Below are 23,910 nucleotides of genomic sequence, written 5' to 3'. Positions count from 1 at the left end.
CACAGTTGCCCACCCTGTCCTAGACCTCCCTGCTGCCCGCTCAGCCCGTACCCACCACACACTCAACCGACCCCTTCCAGCTGCAGCCCCTGCACCCTCCTGACACCCGTCTCCAGTAATCAGCTGAGACGCTGAGTCCCCAGATGACAAGGGGCCTCAGAACTGCCTGTCTCTTATGATCTGAGGTGGATCAGGGCCTCGGAGAAAGAGCCCCTCCAACAACAGGTGGCTGGATGGTCAGCCCTTGTCAGTACGGTGGTTCAGGAGTCTTTCCTGCAAGGCCCTGAAACATCCCAGAGGAACTGCAGTCGCTATGTGCCTCTAGGCACGTAGCCTAACCTCTCTGTGCCTCCGTTTCTTCATCTCTAAAGTGGGCATAACAGTCCCATCAAGCTGTCACAGCTGTGCCTGGCCTACCCACAAGCCCATGACTTACCTGCTGGGGCCGTGACAGCGGCAGCTCTCCGACGACACTAGCATGTGGCGTCCCAGCAGTGACTGTCACTCTGGTTACTACAGCTCTCTTGCTCCACGAGCTCCCTGCTGTGGACCACGCTCCTGTCCCCTCGCCACACTGCTGTCCAGTGTCTCCTGGGCAGGCACCCACCATGCCACCTTCCAGCTCACTGCCCTGCACCTTCCCTGCCTGCCCACGTGCTCCCTCTGGTTCCCCACTCCCCCGGTCCCCACGAGCAGTCCTGTGCTGGCTGTCACCAGGGAGATGACTTTGCTGTCCACCTCTCCCTGCTTCCTGAGCCTCTGCTACCAGGATGTGGTCCAGGACCTCTCCATGCCAGGGCAACCCTCCGCCAGCCTCCACCCAGATGGAGGAAGGCCCTCCTGGCCTGACAGTCCGGGATCCCTGTGCTTCCCTGCCCAGTTCTCCTTTCCTCCCATCTTGTGTTTTTGCTTCTCTCTCATCACTGCCTCGTTCCCAGCTTCCTTGAAATAGGTTCAGGTGTTCCCCTCCATTGAACGATAACACCCACACTCACATCCCCTCCAGAAAAGTGCTGAGTGGCCTACCCCCGAGGTGCACATCCTCAAAGCCCCGACCTGGCTGTGCTGCTTCTGCACCTTGTCTGAGCCTCGGTGGGGGCCAACCCTGGTCCTTCCTCAGTTGCCTATTCCGGGCGCTTTGGCCTGACCTCCTGCTGGACTGAGGCAGACGCAGGGGGTCTGAGTGGCCTTGTGCTTTCCTGGTGTCACATGGCTATTAAGTACTGGAGCACTTGGCCTGGTGGTCCCATCTCGGCCCACTGTGCCATCCTCCATAACGAGTCCCGAGGCCTCCCAGCCTGGGAGCGGCCCTGGAAGGTTGGAACTGGGCAGGGAGGGATGTTCACTGGTCACTGCAGCAGTGTCTGCTCCAGTTACTCAAGGATCAGAAGAGCCTCCCTGCTAGAGAGGTGGTCCTGGGCTGAGCTGGCTGGGACTAGCAGCCAGGCAAGCCTCCAAGGGGCTCACGGGAGCAGCACCCCACCCGGAGGACACCCTGGGAAGACAGGCAGTGTCCGGCGCTCCCCAGGTCGTGGTTCATCCCCCTCCCCTCTGACAGCCCAGGCCTCCAAGGGCCACCTGCCCCCCTGAAACCCCTGCCTCGGAGCTTGGTGGCCTAAGGTGGTCTTGGAGTCCCAGTTCAACAGGAAGCCAGTTCCATGACCCCCGCAAGCCACTGTCCACTGTGAGTCTCAGGGCACCAAGCCCATCAGCAGGGTATGACCACGTGGATGGCCAGATAACCCCTGCACCCACACAGTAGGGACCCTTGCTCCCACCTTCGTACCCATAGTGCTCTGCTGGATCAGAACTCCTGGGCAGGCCTCCAGGGGCACGTCCTTCTGTGTCCCCTGCTGCAGCCCCCACACCACCTGTCAGCCCTGAGCCACACCGTGGCCCACCACCCAGGAGTCTGCCTCTCCCTTGAACTGCTGGGGCCCTTGGCTGCCCCCAGGGGGACAGATCAGAATGTGCATGCTGGGTTTAGGAGGGCCTGAGGCCTTGCTCTGCTTCCACCTCTAGAGGCCTGTCTCCAGGGTTTGAGGGGCCTCAGTGCAGATGGGGTGCGAGACGCCGTCAGCCAGAGGAGCCCACTGTCCCTCTTCAGCCATCAGAACGTCCAAGGGCCGCTGAGGGTGGGACACTTGGGCCGGGTCTGGGGGCCTGTTCCTGCCTTAACACCTCTTTGTGAGCCAAGAAATGGGGAGCCTGGAGACTCGGCCCTGATCAGAAAGACACCGCCATGCAGAAGCATATGATCACTGGTGTTCCCCCAGCTTCCCACCCTGCACTCCCCACCCGAGCTGGGCACCAGAGGGAACATTCTCAGGCATGAATTAGGCCCAGGGAGGGTGGAGACCATCCCTGGCCTCTCCCCTCCTGCTGGGAGTGGGTTCCCCCCAGTCCTGGGAAGGAGCCCACCTGCCCCCGCCCCAGCAGCACAGCACCATGATGGCCAGCCTGTGCCCCAGCTCCGTTGCTGGGCTCAAAGTCCTGTCCAGCTCTTCCTGAGCTATATGCCCTCAGGCAACTCACTGGGCTTCTCTGAGCTCTCATCACTCACCTGGGTAAATGAATGATGATGCCAGCGCCATCAGGTCGTTACAAGGAGGCGGCCTCCACACGGACCTGGTGCGTCAAACCTCAGTTACTGGTTTCTGTGACTCGGCCTCCTGGCGTGGGCCTGCTCCCTTCTCTGCTCTCCTCCCCCATCTCAGGCCTCTGCTGCACTGGGGGCCCGGGGTCTGCGCGATCTGGGGTCTGTCCCTCCCCAGGCCTCGGGTTTTACTTTGCTCTTCCAAGGGCCTTTTTAGCGTCGCCATCCTCTCCCAGTTCGTCCCCCTGCAGGCAGCCCTCAAGCTCAGCAGACCCATTTCTGAGACCCAGAGTGGCCCGGCTGCCCTGCTGGCTGGCCTGGGGTTCATATGCACCCCGCATCTGGGCACCAGCTGTGTCACCCCTGGTGAATGGTGCCTCAGGGTGGGGTCTCTGACTTGGTTCAGCGCTGCTTCTGCCCCCAGAATGGGCGAGAAACTGCTCACCACCTTTCCTGGAGCGGGAGGGAGCCCCAACTTCACTGTAGAGTAGGCCCATGAAAGCAGCCCACCTGGAGGGTGTGGGGAGGAGTTGGTGGGCAAGGGCATGGCCAGGTGGTGACTGGCCTTGTGAGTTCGTGTCACCCGCTGGGCCCCCAGAGTCCCTCCTTCAGTCTTTGAGACCATCCCGTAAGGTAGGAGCCGTCCCCACTGTACACACCAGGTGGGAAGAGCTGTGTTGCTCGGCTGACGTCATGCAGTACACAGTGGCTAAGCCATCACTTGCCCACACCTGCCAGAAGCAGAGACCCCTATGTTTACGCACGAGGTATCCCACCTGGAGAGCTCCCCACCCAAGGTGCCAATGACCATCCTGAGCTCTCCCACAGCTGCCTTTCAAGGGCCTGTTCAGAGAAGGGTGGGGGCCTCCCGGGCCCCTCAGCTGCAGACTCACCTGTCTTCCCTCTCTCCTCGCCAGACTTGTTCCAGCTGCCAAGAAGCGGGGGCCACCATAGGGTGCTGCCACAAAGGATGCCTCCACACCTACCATTACCCGTGTGCCAGCGACGCGGGTAAGAGTCAGCCCTAGAGGACAGGTCAGGAGATGTGGGCACAGCTCCCTGAACCAGCCCCACTCAACCCCTGCCCCAAGCTTCCCTCTTCTGCCCCAGCAGTTTTTTATCTTCTGGTGTCGCTCAGCCAGGCCCTCTGCTGGGCAATGCTGGCGAGACACCTCAGTCCCCAGCCACCTGCTAGAGAAGCATAGCCTACAAGGTTGAAAGCTGTATGTGAGCTGCTGTCGCCATGGGGTGCCTAGAGCTGGGGAGGATCTCGGGCCTCGAAGAGCAGGGCTACCAGGCTGGGCCTTTGAAGTCTGAATAGGAGTTCACTGGATTGGGGAGAAAAAGGGGAGAGAGACAGTTCAGTGACAAAAACTGAGTGGGATAGAAGGAGAGGAGATTCAAAACAGAAGCTGTGGAAGGGGGAAAAGTAGGGCCATGCCAGGCTCCCGCAGCTGCCCTGCTCTTTCCGCTCGCTTGCTCGCTCATCTGTTCTGTGGGCGTTTATCGAGTACCTACTATTGCCAGGCACGCAGAGCACAGACTGCCTGCCAGAGAGCCTGGAGCCCCTGATCCTGGTGGCACCCTTCATGGGTGGCTTGGGCGCGTCCCTCCGTGCCTCTGCCCTCGGGGCCCCATCTGTGAAGCAGAGGGGAGTTGCTTCTCTCTGCAGCTCCCTGGGAGGGGAGCTGCTTCTCTCTGCAGCTCCCTGGGAGGGGAGCTGCTTCTCTCTGCAGCTCCCTGGGAGGGGAGCTGCTTCTCTCTGCAGCTCCCTGGGAGGGGAGCTGCTTCTCTCTGCAGCTCCCTGGGGCAGGCAGTGAGGCCATGCACACGACCCAGAGAGGCCAGCACTGCTTCAGCTCCGGGAGGCCCCAGGACCTCTGTCCCCCGCCCCCTGCTGCCCTGGAAGGGGGTGAGGGTATGACAACCCTGCCACACGACAGAGCAGAGGCCTCCCCTGCCAGGGCCCTCCCCGCTCCCACCGCCCTGGGAGCCCCAGAGGCTTTGGCACAGGAAGCAGGGCCTGCCGAACTAGAAGGATGGCGAAGAGGGAGGTGGCCAGTGTCCCCAGGCAGGGAGCAGGCCTGAGGCAGGGCAGGCTGTGCTCCTGCTGTATTAGCTGCGTTACTAAGTCTCAGGAAGGCGCATAGGGGTTGGCAGGGGGAGCCCACCCAGGTGGCTGTGGTCAGCTAGCAGCTCAGCTGAGGTTGCTGGATCCAGACGAGGTTTGGAGCCTTCCCAGCTCTGCTCCCGCCCTGTCTGCCTCCAGCAGAGCCACCCCCAGTGCCGGCCAGGGTGGGCAGGATTGTGCTGTTGCATTGGCTTGGCTGTTTGCAGGGGGACAGGCTGGAGAATTAGGGGAGGCCTCCCTATGACTCCAGGGGGTTTCAGGGGGAGGGCAGAGTAAAGGACAGGCAAGCCAACGGGGCTGGAGGGCAGGCAGAGTTTGACTTAGTCTTTGAAAAAAACCGGCAACCGAGGGCGCCCAGAGCGGTGGGCGCCCCCCTCCCGGCCACACACGACGCCGGTTCTGACCGCACGAACTTCTGTTTGCTCATAGGTTGTATATTCATTGAAGAGAACTTTTCTTTGAAATGCCCCAAACATAAGGTGAGTGACCGCGAGCCCCCCTTGGAGGGGTCCAGGCTGGAGAGCATACCCCGCCGCAGGCCCATGGGCTGCAGGCAGACCTAGCGGTGGCGGCTGCGCACGCGAGGGCCCCGGGCCACTTACTCCCGCGTGCTCCGGGGGCGGGCGTAGCCCGGGGGCGGGACGCGGAGGCCAGCCTCCAGGCCCAGCTGCTGGCGGGGTTTCTCTCTCACTGCGAGTCCGGGGCGAGTCTGGAGGGGTTGACCCCTCGGCACGTGCACCGCCGTAGGCAGCGCGCCTCGTGTCTCTTTCCTGCAGAGGCTGCCGTTGTAATCCACTCCCGGCCGGAGGAGCCGCCAGAGCCAGCCCGCCCGCCGCCGAGGAGAGGAGCCGCAGGCGTAGCCCCCGGGCCTTTGCGCTGCTTCCGGCGCGGGTCCTGAGTGGATCCCTGATCCGGAACCGTATCTTGGATCTGGCCGCCCTGGGCGGAAGCTAGTGGTCCCCGGTTGGGTAGAAAACATGCTCCGGATCCGTCTGCTCCTGGCACCGGACGGCGCAGGGCTTTCTCGCCTCCATCCCCCGGCCAGGCTTGGAGAGGGGTTAGCCCGCGGAGCGGCCAGACCCCTTGGGACACCCAGACTCTGACGGGGCTGGGAGGCTTGTAGCCTGGGGACACACTTCTCCCCTGAAAGTTCCAGGATGACGTGGTATACATTCCACGTGGGTCGGTCGTGGCCCGCAGCCGGACACCCTGGGGGTGGGTAGGGATAGGGGATTGGCGAGTCCTGACCCACGCAGGAGGGGCTGGAGGCTGGGCGCCCTAACTGCCCAGCCTCGGCCAAAACCTGCGTTAAGGTCTGGAGGGCCAAGCATCTGGGGGCTGTGCTCGAGGGATGTGACCTTCCTGGGCGTGGGCAGACTTGCCCCCGCTGGCTTCTGCTCGTCCCCCTTCCAGCCCACCCCATCCCTGGAACCCAGCCTGGGAGCGCAGAAGGAGTCTCGATCCCCGACAGACGCGTGACCAACCCTCCGCATGACCACCGTCTCCAGGGGCCGCAGCGCCACTCGCACGGGAGCGGAGACAGCGCTAGATCCATGTACACACCTGTGTGCCCCTCTATATATATGTCACATAGAATGTATATATGTTGGGAACATGCTCGCTTCTCCGTGTGTCGCCACTGTGCGTCGTGCGCCCCTTAGCACGGGGCCCTTCCTGGGAAGGTGGCTCCAGCGCTGCCCCCTTCCCCATGCAGCCACCACCGCCCTGGGCCAATGCCCACCAGTTCGTCCGCCTGTCTGTCTGTGTCCTCAGCTCTGTCCACGCTTTGATAGGCCTGACGCAGCCCCAGCCTGGGGCCGCCCTAGCAACTTCCTGTACATATGACTGTAAAATGGTGAACGTGTGTATTATATCCAGCCTCGTTATATAGTGTATATATATGTATACATATACATATATATAATATATATGAAGACTGTAAATGTTAAGACGACTAGTGTTCTTATTAGTATATTGCTTCACACTGAAGATTGTGTGTATCGAGCTGTTTCTAAAAGATGTTTATTTTCCTTAAGAGTAAAAAAAAAAAAAACAGTCATTGCATTCAGAAAAAAAAAGTCAATAAAGATACAACGATTGTTTTGGAATTCTGCAGCGTGGATTCTGACCAGATTCTGCTGGGAGAGGGTCCAGGCTTTAGGGGAGGGCTCTGGGACAGGAATGAGCAGTAGGCAGAGAAGCCCCTGCTGCCCTGCCACAGCTGTGTGGCCTCAGATGAGGGGACAGGGGTCAGGCAGGCGACACACCCAGACACACAGGAAGACCCAGGTTGTAATTCCTCCAGTCACTACAGATTGCCAAGAACGTGTCATTCCGGGACCTGAAGGAGGCAGAAGCTGGGTGGGGAAGCAAGAAGGAAAAGCTGAGACCACAAGGGCCCTCAGGGTCAGGAGATGAGAGAGAGGGCCAGGGCCCAGGTCAGCGGGAGGGAACAAAGCCAGACTTCCCAAACACAGAAGGGCAGGTGGGAACAGGAAGCCTTTGCCTGGGTGCTAGGGGGACAGAAAGCCCAAAGAATCCCCTCTGGTTTGCCTCTCCCCAAAGGAGCAAAACCCAGATTATAAATAATTTCATTTTTTATTCTCTGTACAAAACTTCTCAACCTATGAAAATAAAGTCTGCAAAAGGCAAAGTAACGCTTGAGCCTTGGAGGCCAGGAGGCTGGTGCACTCCGATCTATACTATGCACAGGTCTCCCTAGATGGGAGGGAGGCACCGGGGGTAGGGTCCCTCGGCTCGGTGAAATGCACCCCTCTCTTCTCTCTGGAGGGAGGGTGAAAGCTGCGGTCTGGGGGCCCATGACACCCAGGAGCGGGTGTCACTGGGAGCACGTGACATCCAGCGGCGGCAGGCCCCGGCAATCCCCCAGCCGGCCACCAGGGGCCAGCACTATCCTGGCCACCGCGCGCCGAGTGCGGGAGCGGGCTGGGGAGGCCCGTAGGTCAAGAGCAGACGTCTCCGAGGGTCTCCAGCCCCCCAGGGGCCGTGCAGTCCGTGGGCTGGGCGTGAGCCCCGGATCTCCGGCGCTGCTCTCGGCCGCCGATACGGAGACCAGGCTCTGGGGCAGGCCCGCCGGCAGGAGTCTAGCTGGAGGTCACAGTGGTCCCGCCGCCCAGGCGCATGAGCATCTGCTGACAGTCGTGCAGCAGCCGGCGGTCACCAATCTTCTCGAGCGTGCGCGCCGCCTCGGCCAGCATGCCCACGCGCTGCCCGGGCGCCGATAGGAAGCCAGGTGGCAGGTAGCAGGAGGCCAGCAGCAAAGCCTCGGCCTGCTCCCGCCTTGTGGGTCGCGACTCCAGCTCCGCCGCAGCGCCTGCGCACGCGCACAGGAGTGCGTCAGGGGCGGGGCCGCGCCTGGGGTGGGGCTCGGACCCCGGCCCCGCCCCTGCCGCCTGGTCCTTTGTGCGCCCCCACACCTCTGGTCTTGGGCTGCCGGGCTGCCATGCAGCTGGTCCCTTCCGCTCCTTCCCCTGGAGCACAGAGTGAGTGCTCCACAAAGGACAGTCGTCCCCCAAGTCTCAGATTAGGGCTCCCATCAGGGGCCACCTCGAAGTCTCGAGGCTCCTGTGCGTCTTACGGTCTCCCTCTGCAGCCTTCACCTGGCCCGTGACCCTTCCCACCTGGGCCAGCCGGCCTTCTCACCTCCTTTGCAGGGGCCGACCCTCCTCCTCAGGCTACGATCCAGAAGCTGGTGTGTCCGCGCTGGGCTGGCCCCTGCCATCAGTCGGGCAGTGGCTTCATGCAGAAATACCTGGGCAGGAGGGGCCAGGAGAGGTTCAGGTCACCATTCCCTTCAGACACCTCATGTCTGTCCCCATCACAAGTCAGGGCCCCGTGGGCACTCACCCTCCGCATGGCAGGCCGGACATTCTGTGCCAGACGCCTCAGGCCACTCAAGTCCCTCTGGAAACCACGAAGCTCGAGGGCAGAAGCCTGGGCCCCACCTCCAGGGCCCTGCGAGGCCTGGGTGGGTGCCGGCAGCTTCTGCTGCTGCCAGAGGCTGGTGCGCGCCACAAGGAGCAGGTCACACAGGAGCAGCTGCATGGCCTGGAGGTGGTGGGTAGGGCAGGGCAGGGCAGGGGTCAGGGCCTCTGGCTGTGGGAGAGAAGGCTGGGGGCCCGCGGTGCCAGGGGCCGGCTCCGGGCTGCACTGCCGAGGCACTGCACCTGCCTCACACATGCAATGCAACAGCAATGCACCGCGGGGCCGCCCGCTCTCCAGGCCCCCATGCCCCCACCGGCCTGCGCGGCAGCCTCCAAGGAGGGCCCTGCCACATGTTCACCCCACCCTCCTCCTGTGGGGGAACACTGAGGCCAGAGGGAGCAGCCACTCTCCCCTGGACCCAAGCCTTTGCCAGAAGGCAAGGCCGGCTGGTCACCCGTCCTGTGCTGTTGGCTGACCCTGCAGTCTTCTGCAGCCCACGGGGGACCATCCAGGGAGTGGAAAGGCCAAGGCCCCTGAGATGAGCCAGGCCCCCGGCCCCAGCCCTTACCTTGTCAATGGAGCTGTCAGCTGGTGTGGTGGCCAGGCTGTCCTGCAGGTACCCACTGGCCTTCTCACACATCACCAGGCTGGCTGGGCCAGACTCAGCCTTCCCGCGGCCTAGGATGGCCCGGGCAGCCTTGAAGGAGTGCAGAGCCGCCCTGGGCAGGGGTTTCCTGTTGGGGCCAAGGTAGAGGTGTCATGGTTGGACCTCCCTCTGCCCTGGTTCTGGCTTCATGGGAAGAGCATGGCGGAACCCCAAGGACATAGAACAAAGCTGGGGGCAGGGTTGGGGGTGGGGCACGAGCATGCAGCCTGTGCTCACTCGGACTCCTGCAGGGCACGGGGCAGGTGCTCCACCAGTGGGTACAGCCTCTCAGCTGCCTCCTCATCCCGCCGAAGCCAGTGGGTCACCACAGCTGTCAGAGAGGCCCACCACTTGGCCACCGGGTCTGTGCCTGCAAAGGGGGCACAGGAGGCAGAAACTCAGCCACACTGCCCCCGAGGCTGAGCTGCTTGGCACTGGGGCTGAGAGCGTCACAGGTGGAGGGCTCACCGGGGGTGGCAGCCATGCTGGAGCTAATGGAGAAGCTGCAGGCAGGAGCTCCGGCCATATCCGAACAGCTGTTCAGCAGCTGCAGGTACCCGAGGGCATCTGAGAACTCCCTGTGGCAGGAGAGGACAGGTGGTCAACATGGCTGGCAGAGGTCCTCACCTCCGCACACAGCACAGCCTGGCCTCCTGGCTCCTCTAAGAGCCTCCGTCCCCTCGTGCCGGGCTGGTGGGAATCTGAGGCCCAGAGAGGAACCGAAATGCACCTAAGGCCACAGTGGCCTGGCTCTGGCCACCCACAGGCTCCACTGGGCAGGGGGCTCTGGTCTGCTGAGGCGCATGGAGACACTCACTTGTCCCCCTCGGCTGATCCAGGGCTGGGGCTGGGCTGGGCCACGCAATTCAGTGCTCGCTCCAACAGATGTTCGCGAAACAGTTGAGTCACCTGGGCCAGGGGATCCACTGTAGAGAAGAGTGGGTGAGTGGAGGGGCGAGAATGGCCCCAACCCCTCCTTTGCACACGCACCTCCCTGCACTAGGGATCTTTTCTGGGCACGGGTGGGCCTGGCTCTGAGACAAGTGAAAGCTGGTGGATAAACACTCCGCCCACCGATGGACAGGATAACCCACCTGGGATGCACGCCCTTTCCCACCCTCCTCACTGCATGGTGATGTTGTCTGGCACCTCTCAAATCAGCCCCCTGGCCCCCTGCCTCCTATCTTCCTGTTTGCCTCTGAAGAGCCCCAGCTGAGACAGAGCCAGGCTGGCATCCCCATCTGCACATCCCCATAGCCACACCAGATGGCGGGGCAGCAGGCCAGGGTGGGGCAGGGACAGCAGAGAGGCAAGGGACAAGACACTGACCAGGGATAGGCATGATGAATGGGAACGGGGGACGGAGGAGGCGGCCAGCTGTGGGGAAAAGGGTGGGCACAGAGAAGGGCCCAGGGTGAGAAGGCACCTGGGTTCCCAGCCACGCTGTATAAGCTGTCCCTCGGGGCGCTGCACAGGGCCCAGTTGCCATCCACGAAGAAACGGTGGCCCACAGGGTGGCAGAGCCACTGCATGGCAAGGGGCACTGAGCCACTCTGTGCCAGGCAGGCCTGGCGGGCACTGCTCAGGAAGAAGCGCTGTTGAGGAGGGAATGGGCCGTCACACTGAACCCTGGCCGAGACCCCAGAGGGCCCGCAGCCGCCCCCATAACCACATGTCTTTCTGTGCAGCCCTCACCCACCCACAGAGCCTCCACTGGTCACCATCTACTCACTGTCAGAAAATGCAAGGCCCGGGGCAGACTGGCCTTGACCCTGAGCGCGGCGGCCACGTAGATCTCAGCCAGTGTGGCCACGGACACAGCATCTCCCGCGCACTCGGCCAGGTTCAGGGCACTCAGCGCCAGGTTGGCAGCAGCGAGGTGCCCACCTGAGTACTTCCCTGGAAGATAAGAGGGCGTGAGGCCAAGGGTGGTGTGGAGGCAGCAGGACCCCAGGGGCCCAGCCCTCACCCGCATACCCATGGTGTGCAGCTGGTGCAGCTTGTGGTAGACGAGGGCTGCGTCGCGGGCGCTGGTGCGAGCGTCTGCCTGTAGGGCCCTGTCCCTCCGTAGGCCCCCTGCCCAGCTGGCCAGCCAGCGGCCCACCCAGAGACGCTGCAGCAGGTGGCGGATGAGGCTCCAAAGCAGGCTGCAGGCCAGGTCCAGGTGGGAGGTGGGCAGAGGCCGGCCCAAGGCCCGCAGGGCCAGCCACAGCTGCTGGGCAGCCTGGGCAAAGTCCCCCTGGGGGTGAGGGGTTTTCAGGTAAGAAACATGGGGCTGTGCTCCTCCTCCATCTTGGGCCCCCCGCGAGGACCACACCATCCCCAGCAGCACAGGCCGGGCCCCCAGGGGTCCACAGGAGTTGGAGGGGTAGACAGGAGTAGGGAGAACAGGGGAGGTCCACGGTATGCCCAGCACCTTCCCAGGCACTGCTCAGGGTCCCAGCCTTGCCTGCTCCCATCCCCCAGCGTCTGGCCACTTACCCTGGCCAGGTCCAGGTCGGCCTGCTTGCGATGCCTCCAGAAGTGCACGGCAGGGTGCGAGTGGGGCCGAGTGACTGGTTCTCCATAGACAAAGAGAAGCGCCAAGGAGAAGAGCACCAGCAGCCCATTGATCAGCCAGACCAGTGGGGGCAGCAGCCACGGGGCCCAGCCAGGGCCATCTGGGGGCAGACAGAAGCTGGGGACACAGAGGCTGGGCACCCAGGAAATCCAGGGCCCCAAGCCCACAGGACGGGATCCACGTATGCGAGAGCCCCCCTCCTACCACCCTACCTCTGCCCTCAGCACCCAGCATGCTGCGCCCAGGACGGTGGTTGATGCTGGTGGTGTCGGAGGGGCCAGCAGGACCCCGGCTACCCAGCAGGGAGGCCAAGGGGTTGCAGGAGAGACAGAGGAAGACGAGCGCGCACAGGGCCAGGCGAGAGCGGTCCAGCATGCCCTGGCTGTGGGGGGCGGGCAGCGGCTCTGGATTCACCTAGCGGGGGCGGGCAAGGTGGTGAGAACGGGGTGGCGTGACCCAGAGAGCACAGCTCCGGGAAGGAGGGGTCAACTCTGCCCCCTGCCTTACTGTGGGAACCCCTCAGCCTTGTCTTTCTTCTGTCTATGAAAGGGGAGGTGGGATGTGTGAGGGGCCTGATCCAGTCCTGGGGCTCGGAGGAAGTTGCTAGATGACAAGAAGGGGACAACACTGCAGGCCCCACCTGGCCGTCCTCAAAGACCGGGCTGTCAGGCTCCGAGTCACTGCCACTTCCACCGCTGCTACTGCCCCTGCTGCCAAGGGACAAGGGGCTGCTCTGGGAGGGCGAGCCGGCGTCTGAGGGGGGCGGGCTCAGGGTGTCCACCACCTCGGGCTTCATGCCCTCCATGGGCACATCTGTGCTACCTCCACTGCCGCAGGCCGACACCAGGTCCTTCAGTGATTCTGTAGGCCAGAGAGGAGCAGACTGGAGTGAGCTCCACACCCCACTTCACCCCAAATTGGAGCTCAGGACCTGGGGGAGCTGCGAGCCAGGGAGGGCCAAAGAGAGGGTGAAGGGCCTTTGCAGGGCAAGAACTTCCAGGGATACCAGGCGTGGAGGGGGCCAGCACTCACTGCTTTTATGGACAGCAGTGCGCAGACTCAGGTTCTCCTGCTTGAGCTTCTGGTTGCTGTGCTGAAGGAAGCGGATGTAGTCGATGGCTTTGCGCAAGACGGCAGATTTATTCAACTGCAGGGGTTGGGTAGGGGGGAGATGGCACAAGTGGTCAGGCCAGAGAGCTGGGCACTGAAGCAAGAGGGCAGAGCTGCTTTGCAACACCATCGCCTCAGGAGATTTGCATCTGCTATTCCTACTCCCTGGAACATTCCTCCCCTAGAACCTGCTGCCCGGTTAAGTAAGATACAGACAACAGCACCTGGCTGGCTGCTGTCAACATCACTCCACCTTATGCCTCACCCTCTCACCTCCTCCAGGCCTCTGTTCACACATCACATCACCTTTGTGAGGCCTTCCCTGACCACCCAACTCAGGTTTGCAACTTCCCCCATCTCACTTCTCTCCAGCACAGCACTTATGCCACCTGGCGTACCCCAACCCAGGTCTGTTGGTGCCCCCGCACCATGCTAGAATGTCAGCTACTCAACAGCAGGATCTCTGTCTGTCCTCTGCTGAATCCCCAGCACCTGGAAGAGCCTGTGCCACCCGGGGCTTCCCTGAAGCTCAGCTGAACAGAGCTGCCAGGCCCAAGGAGGCTGGGGCCCCAGGACTGTCTCCCCAGCCCCATCCTCCTCCTCCTCCTCCCAGGTGCCTCCTTCCCCAGAGCTGCCCTATTAGGGCCTCAGCCCACACCTTGGCCTCGGTGCCCACCACCAGGTCCTTGAGCTCAACAATCTTGTCATTGATGGAAGAGCGGTAGCGTTTCTCGATGGCATTGTGGGCTGTACGCTTCTCGCCGCGGCTCTGCGCCGAGCCTGGAGCCTTGCCACCGGCAAGTCGGTTGATGGGCAGCTTGTCAGTGTCCACTACCAGTGGCACCGTGGCCAGGATGGCCCCGCCACTCACCAGGGTCTGCACAGCCAGGCAGAGTTAGCAGGTGGACATGTGAGCAAACCTTGCCCCTCCCCACCCCACCCAAGCCACCACCCCCACCCCGCCCAAGCCCCCTACCTGCAAGGGCGCTGCCTGCACAGCAGTGCCAGGGCCCAGGGAGCGGATGCCCGCCGCTTTCAAGGGGGCTCCCACATCTGTTTTCATGGTCGTCAGGAGCAACGAGTCTGCCTTGATGAAGTGGGGCTGCAGCAGGACCTAAGGACAGGAGGGGCCTCAGCCATGGGCTATGGGTCTGGGCCCAGGGCCGCCACCTCCCTGATGCCAGCCAGACCGCCTCACCGGGACCTGCTGTATCTGAGAGGTCACAGCAGTTGCTCCAGGGGCCACCGTGGGGGTGGCTATGGCTGTCAACAGCTGCTGGGGGGCCGCACTCTGAACCTGGCTTTGCAAGGAGACAGGCGGGACCCCTGGCAGAGAAGCCAGTGGTGGGCCAGCCAATGACTGCGAGCTGCTCCCCGGAGGGGTCCCTGCAGAGATGAAGGCTGGGGCTGAGGACACAGGCTGTCGCAACCCACTTTCAACCTGTCCCCCAGGTCCTCATCACCATGTGACCCGAGATGAGTCACTACCCCTGTGGCCACGGGTTCCTATCTGGATGGCTCTGCCCTGGGCTCTGATGCAAGTACGCCAGCCTCCTAGCCAAGAATCACTCTGTGGAAGGGTAGCTGGTGTGGACCCCGGGCAGTAAGGGAAGTGCTTCGTCCACAGGAGCCCGAGAACTGCTGGTGAGCAGGCGCCTCCAGCCACAGAGCAGGGGCCAGACTGCTAAAGCCTGCAAACTCCTCTACCAAGAGCACCTGACCCCCACCTCCACACTCCCTCCTTACCTGTGGAGAAGCCTCCCGGAGGGCTGGGGTAGCCTACAATGGGGGCAGAGCTGAAGTGCGGTGGGGTGGTGGCCGCAACACTCTGCGGGAGGAGAGCTCCGGGCAGGGGCTGGGGTGGGGTGGGCTGGAGGATAGTCAGGGGCGCTGGCTCCTCCTTGATCCCAGGCCCCGGGGAGAAGGCAGGCACAGATGGGTACATCTTCAGGGGGGTGGGTGCAGGCTGGGGAGGGGACAAGGGTGGGGGTGTCGCCTTGGTTGCCCCCAGGAAGCCTTCAAGTGAGGAGCTCATCGTGGAAGGAGGTGGGGACAGGCTGCCTGGGGAGCTGGCATCGGGACTGGCAGGGTCTGTGGTCCCTGCTCCACCCCCAGCGTAGGGCGGGTCAAACAGGCCCGGGAAGTCGCTGTCTTGGTTGTTGATGAGCTGAAGCATGTCTGCAGGGAGGAGGAAAAGCTGTGAGCAGCCGTGGAGCAGGTGTCAGGTGTCGTGTGTCTTCACATCCCACCCCGCCCCCAACAGTGTACACGTGGGAGCAACGCCACAGAAACAAAAAAGCCACCCCCAGGAGCCCACGCTCACAGACACCTGGGACATCTGGAGCTTTGCCCAGTGCATCAAACAGCCTTGCGACACTGGACAATGCCAGCGGCCCCCAAAGCAGAGGTCCACGACCGCTCAATTCAGAGCTGCTTTTGCCAACCCATTTCTCTGTGCAATAAACCGAGACTTGGGGCAGAGTCAACCGCTGGCCATATGTGTGTCAACCAGTGTGTGTCTGAATGTTCTGGGCACAAGCCCAGGCCCTGTTTGCAGCCAAGCAGCTCGGGGCCGGCCATTCAGGCTTCTGTCTCCCCTCAGTGAAAGCCAACGCCGTCTGTCCTGACTCTCCTCCTCATACAGACTGGACACATGGCCCACAGCAGCCCAAACTGGCCACAAGCCCTCTCCCCCAGCTGGCAACCAGCAGCCTGGCTGGGTCAGTCCAGGGCCCTCTAACCCACTGAAGGAGTCATCCACGGGGTCAAAGTGCTCTGCAGGACCCATGAGCAAACCCTGGGAGCCCCAGGTGTCCCCCAGACCCCCAGCCTGGGCTTCTGGCGCCTCTCACTGGGCCTTAGTCTCCCCATCTGTACAGGACAGACAAAACACTTTGTGACAGGACAGCTGCACGGAGTGGGGCCTCAAGGTCACCTGAGTCCCTCCGACTGACAGGTGCCAGGCAGGAAAGTGACTGCAGGGGACGACCTAGGCTGCCAGGAGAGCACAACAAAGGATGGGGTGGGGGTGGGGATGGGTGCCAGGCTCAGCCCTCCTGTCCTCAAACACAAACATTTGGCAGGCCCTCCAGGTCTGCACAGGTCATAGTGCATAGAGTGCTTTCTCCCGCAGGACCCCCTACCCCTTTGATAGTTGGAGAAACTGAGGCTGAGAGAGGAAACTGGCTGAACCCAGGGCTCCCACTGTCAAGCCCAAGATGCCCCCCAAAAGGGAGCCCCAGCAGACAGAAGGAAAAGTGGTCCTCCTCCCTGTGGAGCAGATGTGGGAAAGCTATTCCCTTACTCCGGACGTTGGGGTGGGGAGCCTACACCTTAGAGCAGGGAGTTGCGCACAAACCTCCCCTCAGGGCACCGAGGATGGAACCCCGCTGAGGAAATGAAAGCCCTATAATAAAGAGGTGGAGGCCTCCAAAAAATACCTTCGAACGTGCAGTCCATGGTTCCGCGGCCCGGGCCCGTCGCCACTCGGGGCGTCCAGGCGGCTGGCCTGCCGGTCTCCGAGCACAGAATTCACCTGCAGGGCCGGCGCACTTTAAAGCCGCTGAGCGATAGAGCTACCGCCGGCCCCGCCCCCGCTGCCGGCCCCGCCCCCGCTGCCGGCCCCGCCCCCGCCCCGCCCCGCTGGCCAGCCCCGCCCCGCGTAGCGGCGGGCCGGGCATGGGGTGAGCGCGCGCGGCCAATCAGCGGGCGCGCCACCGCCTCCTGGGGCCCCGCCCCGGCCCCGCCCCACCCCCACGGCACGCGGCTCGGGTTGCGCTCCGCCGCGCCGCAAGGGGGCCGGGGTTACTAGCGGACGCTGGCCCTTAACCCACTAGGCGCCGACATCTGCAGGGGTTACTGGCGGTCAAGTCAGAGAAGAGCGGTGGAACGAGGGGCTAGGGGTGCCCCAGCTCCGCAGCTAAGTCTCCTGCTCTCTTGACACCCTGAGCCGGTCTCGACCACGCTCAGCCTCAGTTCGCTCTTGGAAAATGGGCCTAGCACGATTCAGGCTCCGACGGGGACAAGTAAAGGTGTTACTGGGTGCAGTGCTCAAGTGAGACCAAGGGCCACCTGGCAGTGGGTGTGGGGACCTCTCCTTCCTGGGCCGCCCCAGCATGGGCCACACCCCACCGCACGGACCCCTGGCAACAGTCACTTCCCAGGGAAACTGAGGAAGGGAACTCATACCCTGAAGTGATGGCCAGTAACAGCTGAGCCCGAGCTGAAGCCCCACACAGACATCCCTTTGAAGAGGGGCCTGGATCTGGGATGGGGTCAGTGACACCCCCACCCCCAGCAGTCTCAGGGTGAACCTGACTCACTTATTCACTGCAGGGTCCAGGGAGGCCAACAGGCAGCCCAGTCCCTGGGACAGAAGGTAAGGAAGTCCTGGGGTGACAGGCTCTGAGGGTCTCTGGAGGGGCACCCAGGCCCTCTCCCCTTCTGTGTAAGGTTCGAGTTCTACACAGATGAACAGAGCCTGGCCAGCAGCCCAGGTTGCCAGCTCCAGTTTTTGTGGCCAAGTGGACTCCAGGCTCAGGCCAGCCTTCAACTGCGGCCAAGCCCACCTGCAACCCTTTCTTGGTGTCCTGCAGCCTCAGAGGGTGTTGGGGGCAGAGACCCCCTGGCCCCGATGGCTCTCACTTTCCAGGAAGCTCCTCTCCATCACATATCCACCCTTCTTTGTCCGGGTCCTTCCATGGCCTTGCAGCGGGTGCCAAGGGCAACTGAATTCTCCACCCCCCTCCCTCCTCAGCTGGTGGGTGCTCACACCCTCCCTTACCCCCCCAAATCAAGACATTGGTGTTGGCAAGGCTCCTATCTCACTTGAGACTGGGAGACACTGAGGCCTGAATTCCAGGGCTGACCCACACCTGAGCCTCTGCAGGGCCAGGGCCACCCAATGTCAAGCCTACCTGCTCCTGACCATCCCTCTCCCTGTCTCATGCTCTCTCGGCCCCTTTGTTTCCCATTTCACGTCTTGGCTCTGTCCCATCTAGACCAAGGACGTAGAAGGGAGAGGCCCATGGCCGATAGGGTCAGGAACAGCTGCCAAGAGGAGGGCTGGCCTCAGGGACATGATCTAACGAAGACGCAGCACAATCTGGTGCCGAACTCACGGTCTGACTGGGGCCCCTCTCACTCTCTCCTAAAGCCAGATCTGGGTGCCAGAACTTCCCTCCACCCTTTACTTGCTGTGTAGTCCCAGGCAAGTCACTCTCCTCTGAGCCTTCACCTCTGGCCTTGGAGCAGGGGATTCTAGCAGGCAAGAGAGCACCCCCCAACCCCCACCAGGGTGCACAGTTTAAGGAAGCTCCCTCCAGTCCAGTGGGTCTGAAAGGCTGGACAGGGCTCCCACAGTGGGGACTCTCTGCCGGTGAAGTAAGCACTCGCGTGACCTAAGACTCAAGGCCTGCGTGGCTCCTGCACCCACTCTAGGGGAGAGGAGAGGTGTGGGCTCAGCCTCAGAGGGCCCACCTGCCCCTCCCCAAGCCTGGCTTCATCTTTTCCTCTCCTGCCCTGATTCTATCAGGGCCTAACAGGAAACCTGAACCCCTCTCCCCACTCCCTGGCTCTACCTTCAAATCTCCCTCTGAAGGCAGATGAGGGCCTTTTATTCTAGGACCTGTTTATCCTGTGAGGCCATGACAGATATCCTTGGGGGACCCCCATAGCGCCCACCCACAGGAGCCCAACTCTGACTATCACAGGAGCCTAGGACCCACAGGTGCTGACACAAGGCCTTGCACCCCAAACTCTTCTTGCGTGCCTCCTGGGACAGGGAGCTCACCACCTCCCTCATATGGCCTGGCCCATGAAGCTCAGATGTTTCTCTGACAATATCTACTGCCCTCTCCTAAATGTCAGGCCAGTGCCAGGTGCTGGGGGTGCAGGAACAGAGCGTGAAGACCTCCCAGTGGAGCTTCTGTTCCAGTGAGGGAGGCCAACCGTCTACTAATCCGTGGAGGAAGGGGGTGCAGGTGATGAGCATCGTGAAGAAACAGAGGGAGTCAGGGCAGGCCTCTCTGTGGAGGGGGCATCTGAGTAGAGGCGCAAGGAGGGAGTGGGCCAGGAGGAAGGAAGGATGTCACAGGCACTAGGAACAGCAAGTGCAAAGGCTCTGAGGTGGGAGCAAGCTTGGTGCGCTGTCAAGACAAAGAAGAGGCTGGTGAGACTGCAGAAGAGGGGGTCAAGAGGGAAGAGGGTCAAGGAGACAGCCCAAAGCTGGAGTTCCAACCCACGTTTGTCTGTCGCCTGAGCTAAGAACACCAATTCTCAGGGAATGGGCAGAAAAGGGATTTGTGAGCAGGTCACAAAGTCTGCAGCAGACAGCACAAAGCAACAGCACCACTCCACCTCTGGCTACGTGAGGGAGGGCACAGGGCAGCAGTGGGGAACGGGCTTGCACCCTGCCAGCCAGCCCCGCTGCTCCCACCAGCATCTCCTGGAACCTCCCGAGAAGCACGGTTGGCAGGTTCACATGTCCTCAGCCGATCATGTGTGCAATGGGGGCACAGGGTGCCTTTGTGTGTGTGGGGCTGCCCGGGGACGTGGCGGGTGCCTGCTCTTCCTGGAATGGGATGGCCCCGGGGCCAGAGCCCCAGGGGAACCTGAATATGAGCCTTCTAGCCGGAAGAGGCCACTAAGGCTCAGAGAGAGGCCATGTGCCCCAGTCCTCCAACTGCCAAGCGAAGAACCTAAGACCTACACCCAGGCCTGCCAACCCCCCGAGCCCACAGCCCCCAGCCCCGCCTGCCAGGGGCAGGAGTGAGCCCTGAGGCCAGCCTGGCTCTGTCCCAACTTGTTGCCACCACTCATCCCAGGTCAGGATGTGCGTGCAGAGTGCTACGCAGAGGGGAGGCAGTGTGAAGCTCCAAGGCTCAGCCCTGGCACTGCCCCCTCTGAAGTGTGTATGTTGGTTCAAAGGCAGCACACTGCTTCCAAGCTGCCAGGCTGCTCTCTGGAACAATAAACCTCCTTACACTCTCCCTTGCTAGATGTCACGTTTAATCAGAGCATCACCAGCACTGGGTTTTATCGTTTTTACCTACTTTGGGGTGCTTTCCTTAGTCCTCACAACTGTGTGAATGGAACCTTGAAGGTGCTTTACTTTGCATCTCTGAGGCTGCCCCGAGGTGGTTGTGCAGCAAACCATCAACTATGGCCAGAGACCCAGAAACACATCCTAGGCTTGGGCCCTCCTCTGCCAGCTAGAGATGGATTTACTGCAACATGTTCTGGGCCTGGGAGGCAACCTCCACTAGGCCTGGCCTTCCTGCTGCTCCCCACACCTCAGCTGGGCAGGTGAGGGTAGTGGACATGTCCGCCCCCAGTCTGTATACCAGTGAGGAGATGACCGTGGCATTTCTGAGGCTCTCCCTTCCCCTTTCACAGGTGCAGGTATGCATGCCCAGTAGGTCCCAGGGTCAAAGGGCACATCCATGGGGCCTGTGGCTGGCAAGACACAGGACAGAGGCACTTGCTCTGGCCAGGAGTCATTGCCACCTGGCCTGCCCCTATCAGCTGGGCGAAGTCCAGACCCAGGCCTCTGCCCGGTGGTGACCCCACCTGAGGCTGGGCAGGTCATCTAGAATGTTTGCATCCAGTGAGGTGACCACCAGGCAGAAGGTAGCTCCCAATCGCCAGCCCACCCACCTCCCTGGACTGCCCGCAGCTCTCCCCATCCCCCTCACAGGTGCGAGGGCTGGAACTCACCGGGGCTCACGGGCAGCCCACCTATGGCCTCACCCCAGCTTTCCAGGGCAGCCACTGCAGCCTGGAGAGAGCGCACGGCCACACCGGGAGGGCCTCTGCTTCCTGCCACCTGGGCACCCAAGGCAGGAGAGGGATGGAGAGGTGCCGTGTCCAGGGGGAGAGGCCTCTCCCAGGCTCCGCCCTCAGGACCTCTGGACGTGAGGATGAGGCAGGAGTGCCATGTGGGGGCCAAGTGTGTCCAGGGCATGGGGAGGGCCTGGAGGGAGGACAGGACTCACCACAGGAGGGCAGGCCCGGCCCACCTGACAGGTCTCAAACACCACGCTGAGACAAGGGACTGTATCTTGGGGTTCTGGGGAGCCATAGTGGTTAGGGAGCTGAGCAGGTATATGCTGTGGCCAGAGCAGGGCTGTAAGCCATCTTGAGCTTGTTTTCTAAGGAAGGCCCATGCTTGGCAGCACCAGGGAGAGAACTGGGCATGAGAGACTGTGGGGAGTGGCCTGGTGGGGGGCAGGTTGGCCCCCATGTACCTCTTTTAGCAGGCTGGCCTGGAGCTCAGGAAGCCAGGTCCCTGTTGATTTAGGGACTGGACCGAAGGCAGACACCCGGACTTCAAAGACACAATGAACTGGGAAGCCCAGGCAGAGGTGACTTCCAGCTATGCACCGGAGGCTCAGGCCACTCCTTGACCAGGCCCACCTGACCAGCAGCCTCCTCCAATCGCCTCTTCGTCACTAAGCAACACAGTGCAGTGTATGAACCAGCGGGAGGTAAGGCCCTCCACGGCATCAACACAATCCCAGCACTCATGCAAGGCGGCTCCCACATACCCTCTCTCATGGCCACAAGGGACCCCAAAACAAAAACAGGAAAAGGAGGCTGGGAGCAGGCGGATCTACCCGGAGTTGTGGTGCAGTGCAGCCAGGGCCTGGCCTGCAGCACAGGACTTGGGGCTCCTAGTGAGGGCGCTGGTCACATGACGGAGTCTGGCCGAGCCACATGCCCAGGCTGGGTGGGGCTCAGGGACATGGGCGGACTCTTTGATGCCAGTCCTCCATCTCATAAGTCAAAGGCTCTGGGCTAGGATGGGGAGGTGGCCGTGTGACCTATGACCCCGTTTCGACCCACTCCCAAGCCCCCAGCATACCTCCATATAGAGCAGCCTCCTGAGTCCCCTGCTCTACGGCATCATACACACACACACACACACACACACACACACACACACACTCACAATAGGAGACCAGCATTTAAGAGTGTGGCCTCTGGAGCTCCCATCCTGGGTTTGAATTCTGGCTCTACCATGCTCTGCTGTGTGACCTGGGACAAGTCACTTAACATCCCACTGCCTCTGGGATCCAGCTCAGCTCTCAGCCCCGAGTCAACGCTGCCTGGCCCTCCTCTCAACTCCCCTCCAGGGGACCTGGCAACTCTTGCGCCCTACGAGCTGGGTTCCCAGCAAGCCAACCAAAGAGTGGCTGGCTCAGATGTGTCCATTTTGCTAACCCTAGGGCGGCCATAGGCTCCATGGATGAGTCCATCCAGGCTGTGGGAGGTTTGGGTCCTGTGCTCAGGGCCTGTTTTCCCCATCAACCAAGTGCAAGGTAGCCAACGTGGCTGAAACTGCATAGGAACCTCGGAGGCAACTTGTGGAGGCTGGAATGTGCTCTGTGCACCGTGGGCAACAGCCTCCTGACTGGCCCCGCTGCAGCTTCGCCCCCAACACCCTCTTTGTAGAACAACCAGAGCAGTGTTTCCAGGTGTGTGAGAGAGCCCGCGCTGCTGCTCCCGCCTTTCCCTGCCAAGTCCTCTTCCACCCACCTGCCCAGTCTCACCTGTGTCCCTCCAACTCCTCGCCGTGCCCTCTGTGGGGAAGACATCCTTATCAGGGCTGAGCTCAGGTCCCACCCCACCGCCCTATCCGAAGCAGTCGCCCTGCCCCAGCCCCACCACAAGGTGTAAATATCTGTTTATGGGTTTCCTTAGGGTGGGTTTGTGCTTCCAAGGAAAGGGGGAGCCCAGGTCTGTGAACCTCTGGTGCCTAGAACCGGGCCTGGCATTCAGTAGACGCTCGATAAACGTGTGCCGAACCGATACCGGGAGCCAGCTAGGAGAATCAGGCCCTGGTCTGTCAGGGTCCGCGGGACCGCGGCGCGCATGCGCAGGAGCGCGAGCGCCGAGCTGAACTCTCGGGCCGGAGGGAACGACCGAGAGTAACCTCCCGCTGACGTCAAGGCCGGGGCGGGGCGGGGCCTCGGCGATGCCGGCTGCCCCACTCTCGCCAACGCCGCCTCGCGACTGAGGACTCGCTGGCCGCGGGGTGCGGGCCGAAGCGCCCAGAGGCGCACGTGCTCAGCGCCGAGCCTCCTACAGGACCCGGTGGGCACGGGCAGCTCCGCGGGGACAGAACCGCGAGGCCCGCAGCCCTCGGCGCAGAGACGCGGAGAGCTCCGCACAGAGGCGCGGGCCGCGCCCCTGACCCCCTCCGCGCCCCGCGCCCGGCGTCGCCCGCGCGCGGAGCCCAGTGGCCCTGACCCACCTTCTATGTCGGTCAGCAGCGCCGCGTCCAGCTCGCACGGCTCGGCCAGCGCCAGCTCCAAGGCCGCTTCGTTGAAGGGTGGCTCGTCCATGGCGCAGTCACCTCCTCTCGGAGGTCCGTCGGGCCCGCCGCAGCAGCTCCGCGCGTTCGCGTCCCGCCCGGAACTCGGTGGTGCCCAGCGCCCGCGAAAAGTTCCTCGGAAACTGGGTTCCCGGCGGCGGTTCTGCGGGGCAGGCGGGGCGGGGCGGAGACTTGCAGGAGCCCCGCCCCCGGGTGGACGGTCCCGCCCAACCTGAGGAGCGTCAGGCGGCTTCGGTCTGGCCTGCGCACCCGTCCCCTGGCCGTTCCATCCCCGCGCGGACTGCTGCGGGGCTCCCGCAGGCCCCGGCTTCTCCCGCCCTGAGCAAGGGGGCTGAGCGGAAGCCCCGGGTTGGGTCTGTCCCCGATGTCGCTGAACTTGGGGCAGGAAGTGACCCGACAAACCTCATTCCGAGATTTGGGCCTTTAGAAGACAGACTAGTCCAAAACCTGCTGTGTGCCCTCTGGCCAGTTACCTCACCACACTGTTCCTCAGTTTCATCAGCTGTAACGGGGCTTGATGGTGTCTCCGCATAGGCTGACTGGGACGTTAGTAACGGTGGCCGGCTGGGCCTGTGAGATGAGCCTG

General features: G+C 62.5%; 2 protein-coding genes across 2 annotated transcripts in view; one reads left to right on the top strand and one right to left on the bottom strand.

Annotated features, from left to right (window-relative positions):
* RAI1 (retinoic acid induced 1) overlaps window positions 1-6,827 on the top strand; it is a 103,454-nt gene extending 96,627 nt beyond the window's left edge. The window contains exons 4-6 of the mRNA XM_052658528.1: window positions 3,514-3,607; window positions 5,157-5,206; window positions 5,504-6,827. Of these exons, the coding sequence (XP_052514488.1) occupies window positions 3,514-3,607; window positions 5,157-5,206; window positions 5,504-5,518 (159 nt within the window). The 3' untranslated portion in view covers window positions 5,519-6,827. The remainder of the gene's footprint in view (window positions 1-3,513; window positions 3,608-5,156; window positions 5,207-5,503) is intronic.
* On the bottom strand, window positions 6,734-23,465 carry SREBF1 (sterol regulatory element binding transcription factor 1). Its single transcript, XM_052658529.1, has 19 exons — window positions 23,244-23,465; window positions 14,735-15,166; window positions 14,187-14,374; window positions 13,965-14,102; window positions 13,647-13,865; window positions 12,911-13,025; window positions 12,519-12,739; window positions 12,091-12,292; window positions 11,800-11,978; window positions 11,296-11,557; window positions 11,051-11,217; window positions 10,745-10,913; window positions 10,136-10,244; window positions 9,787-9,896; window positions 9,556-9,688; window positions 9,241-9,406; window positions 8,595-8,795; window positions 8,391-8,499; window positions 6,734-8,061 (listed from the first exon to the last, which is right to left on the bottom strand). The coding sequence occupies exons 1-19, from the start codon at window positions 23,332-23,334 to the stop codon at window positions 7,832-7,834; spliced, it is 3,441 nt and encodes a 1,146-aa protein (XP_052514489.1). The 5' UTR covers window positions 23,335-23,465; the 3' UTR covers window positions 6,734-7,831.
* Between the last annotated feature and the right edge of the window lie 445 nt (window positions 23,466-23,910).

This window comes from Budorcas taxicolor, chromosome 19 (assembly GCF_023091745.1).
Source record: "Budorcas taxicolor isolate Tak-1 chromosome 19, Takin1.1, whole genome shotgun sequence".
Classification (NCBI taxonomy): Eukaryota; Metazoa; Chordata; class Mammalia; order Artiodactyla; family Bovidae; genus Budorcas; species Budorcas taxicolor.
Note: the sequence above shows the minus strand (reverse complement) of the source record. Positions and strands in the feature narration are given on the sequence as shown.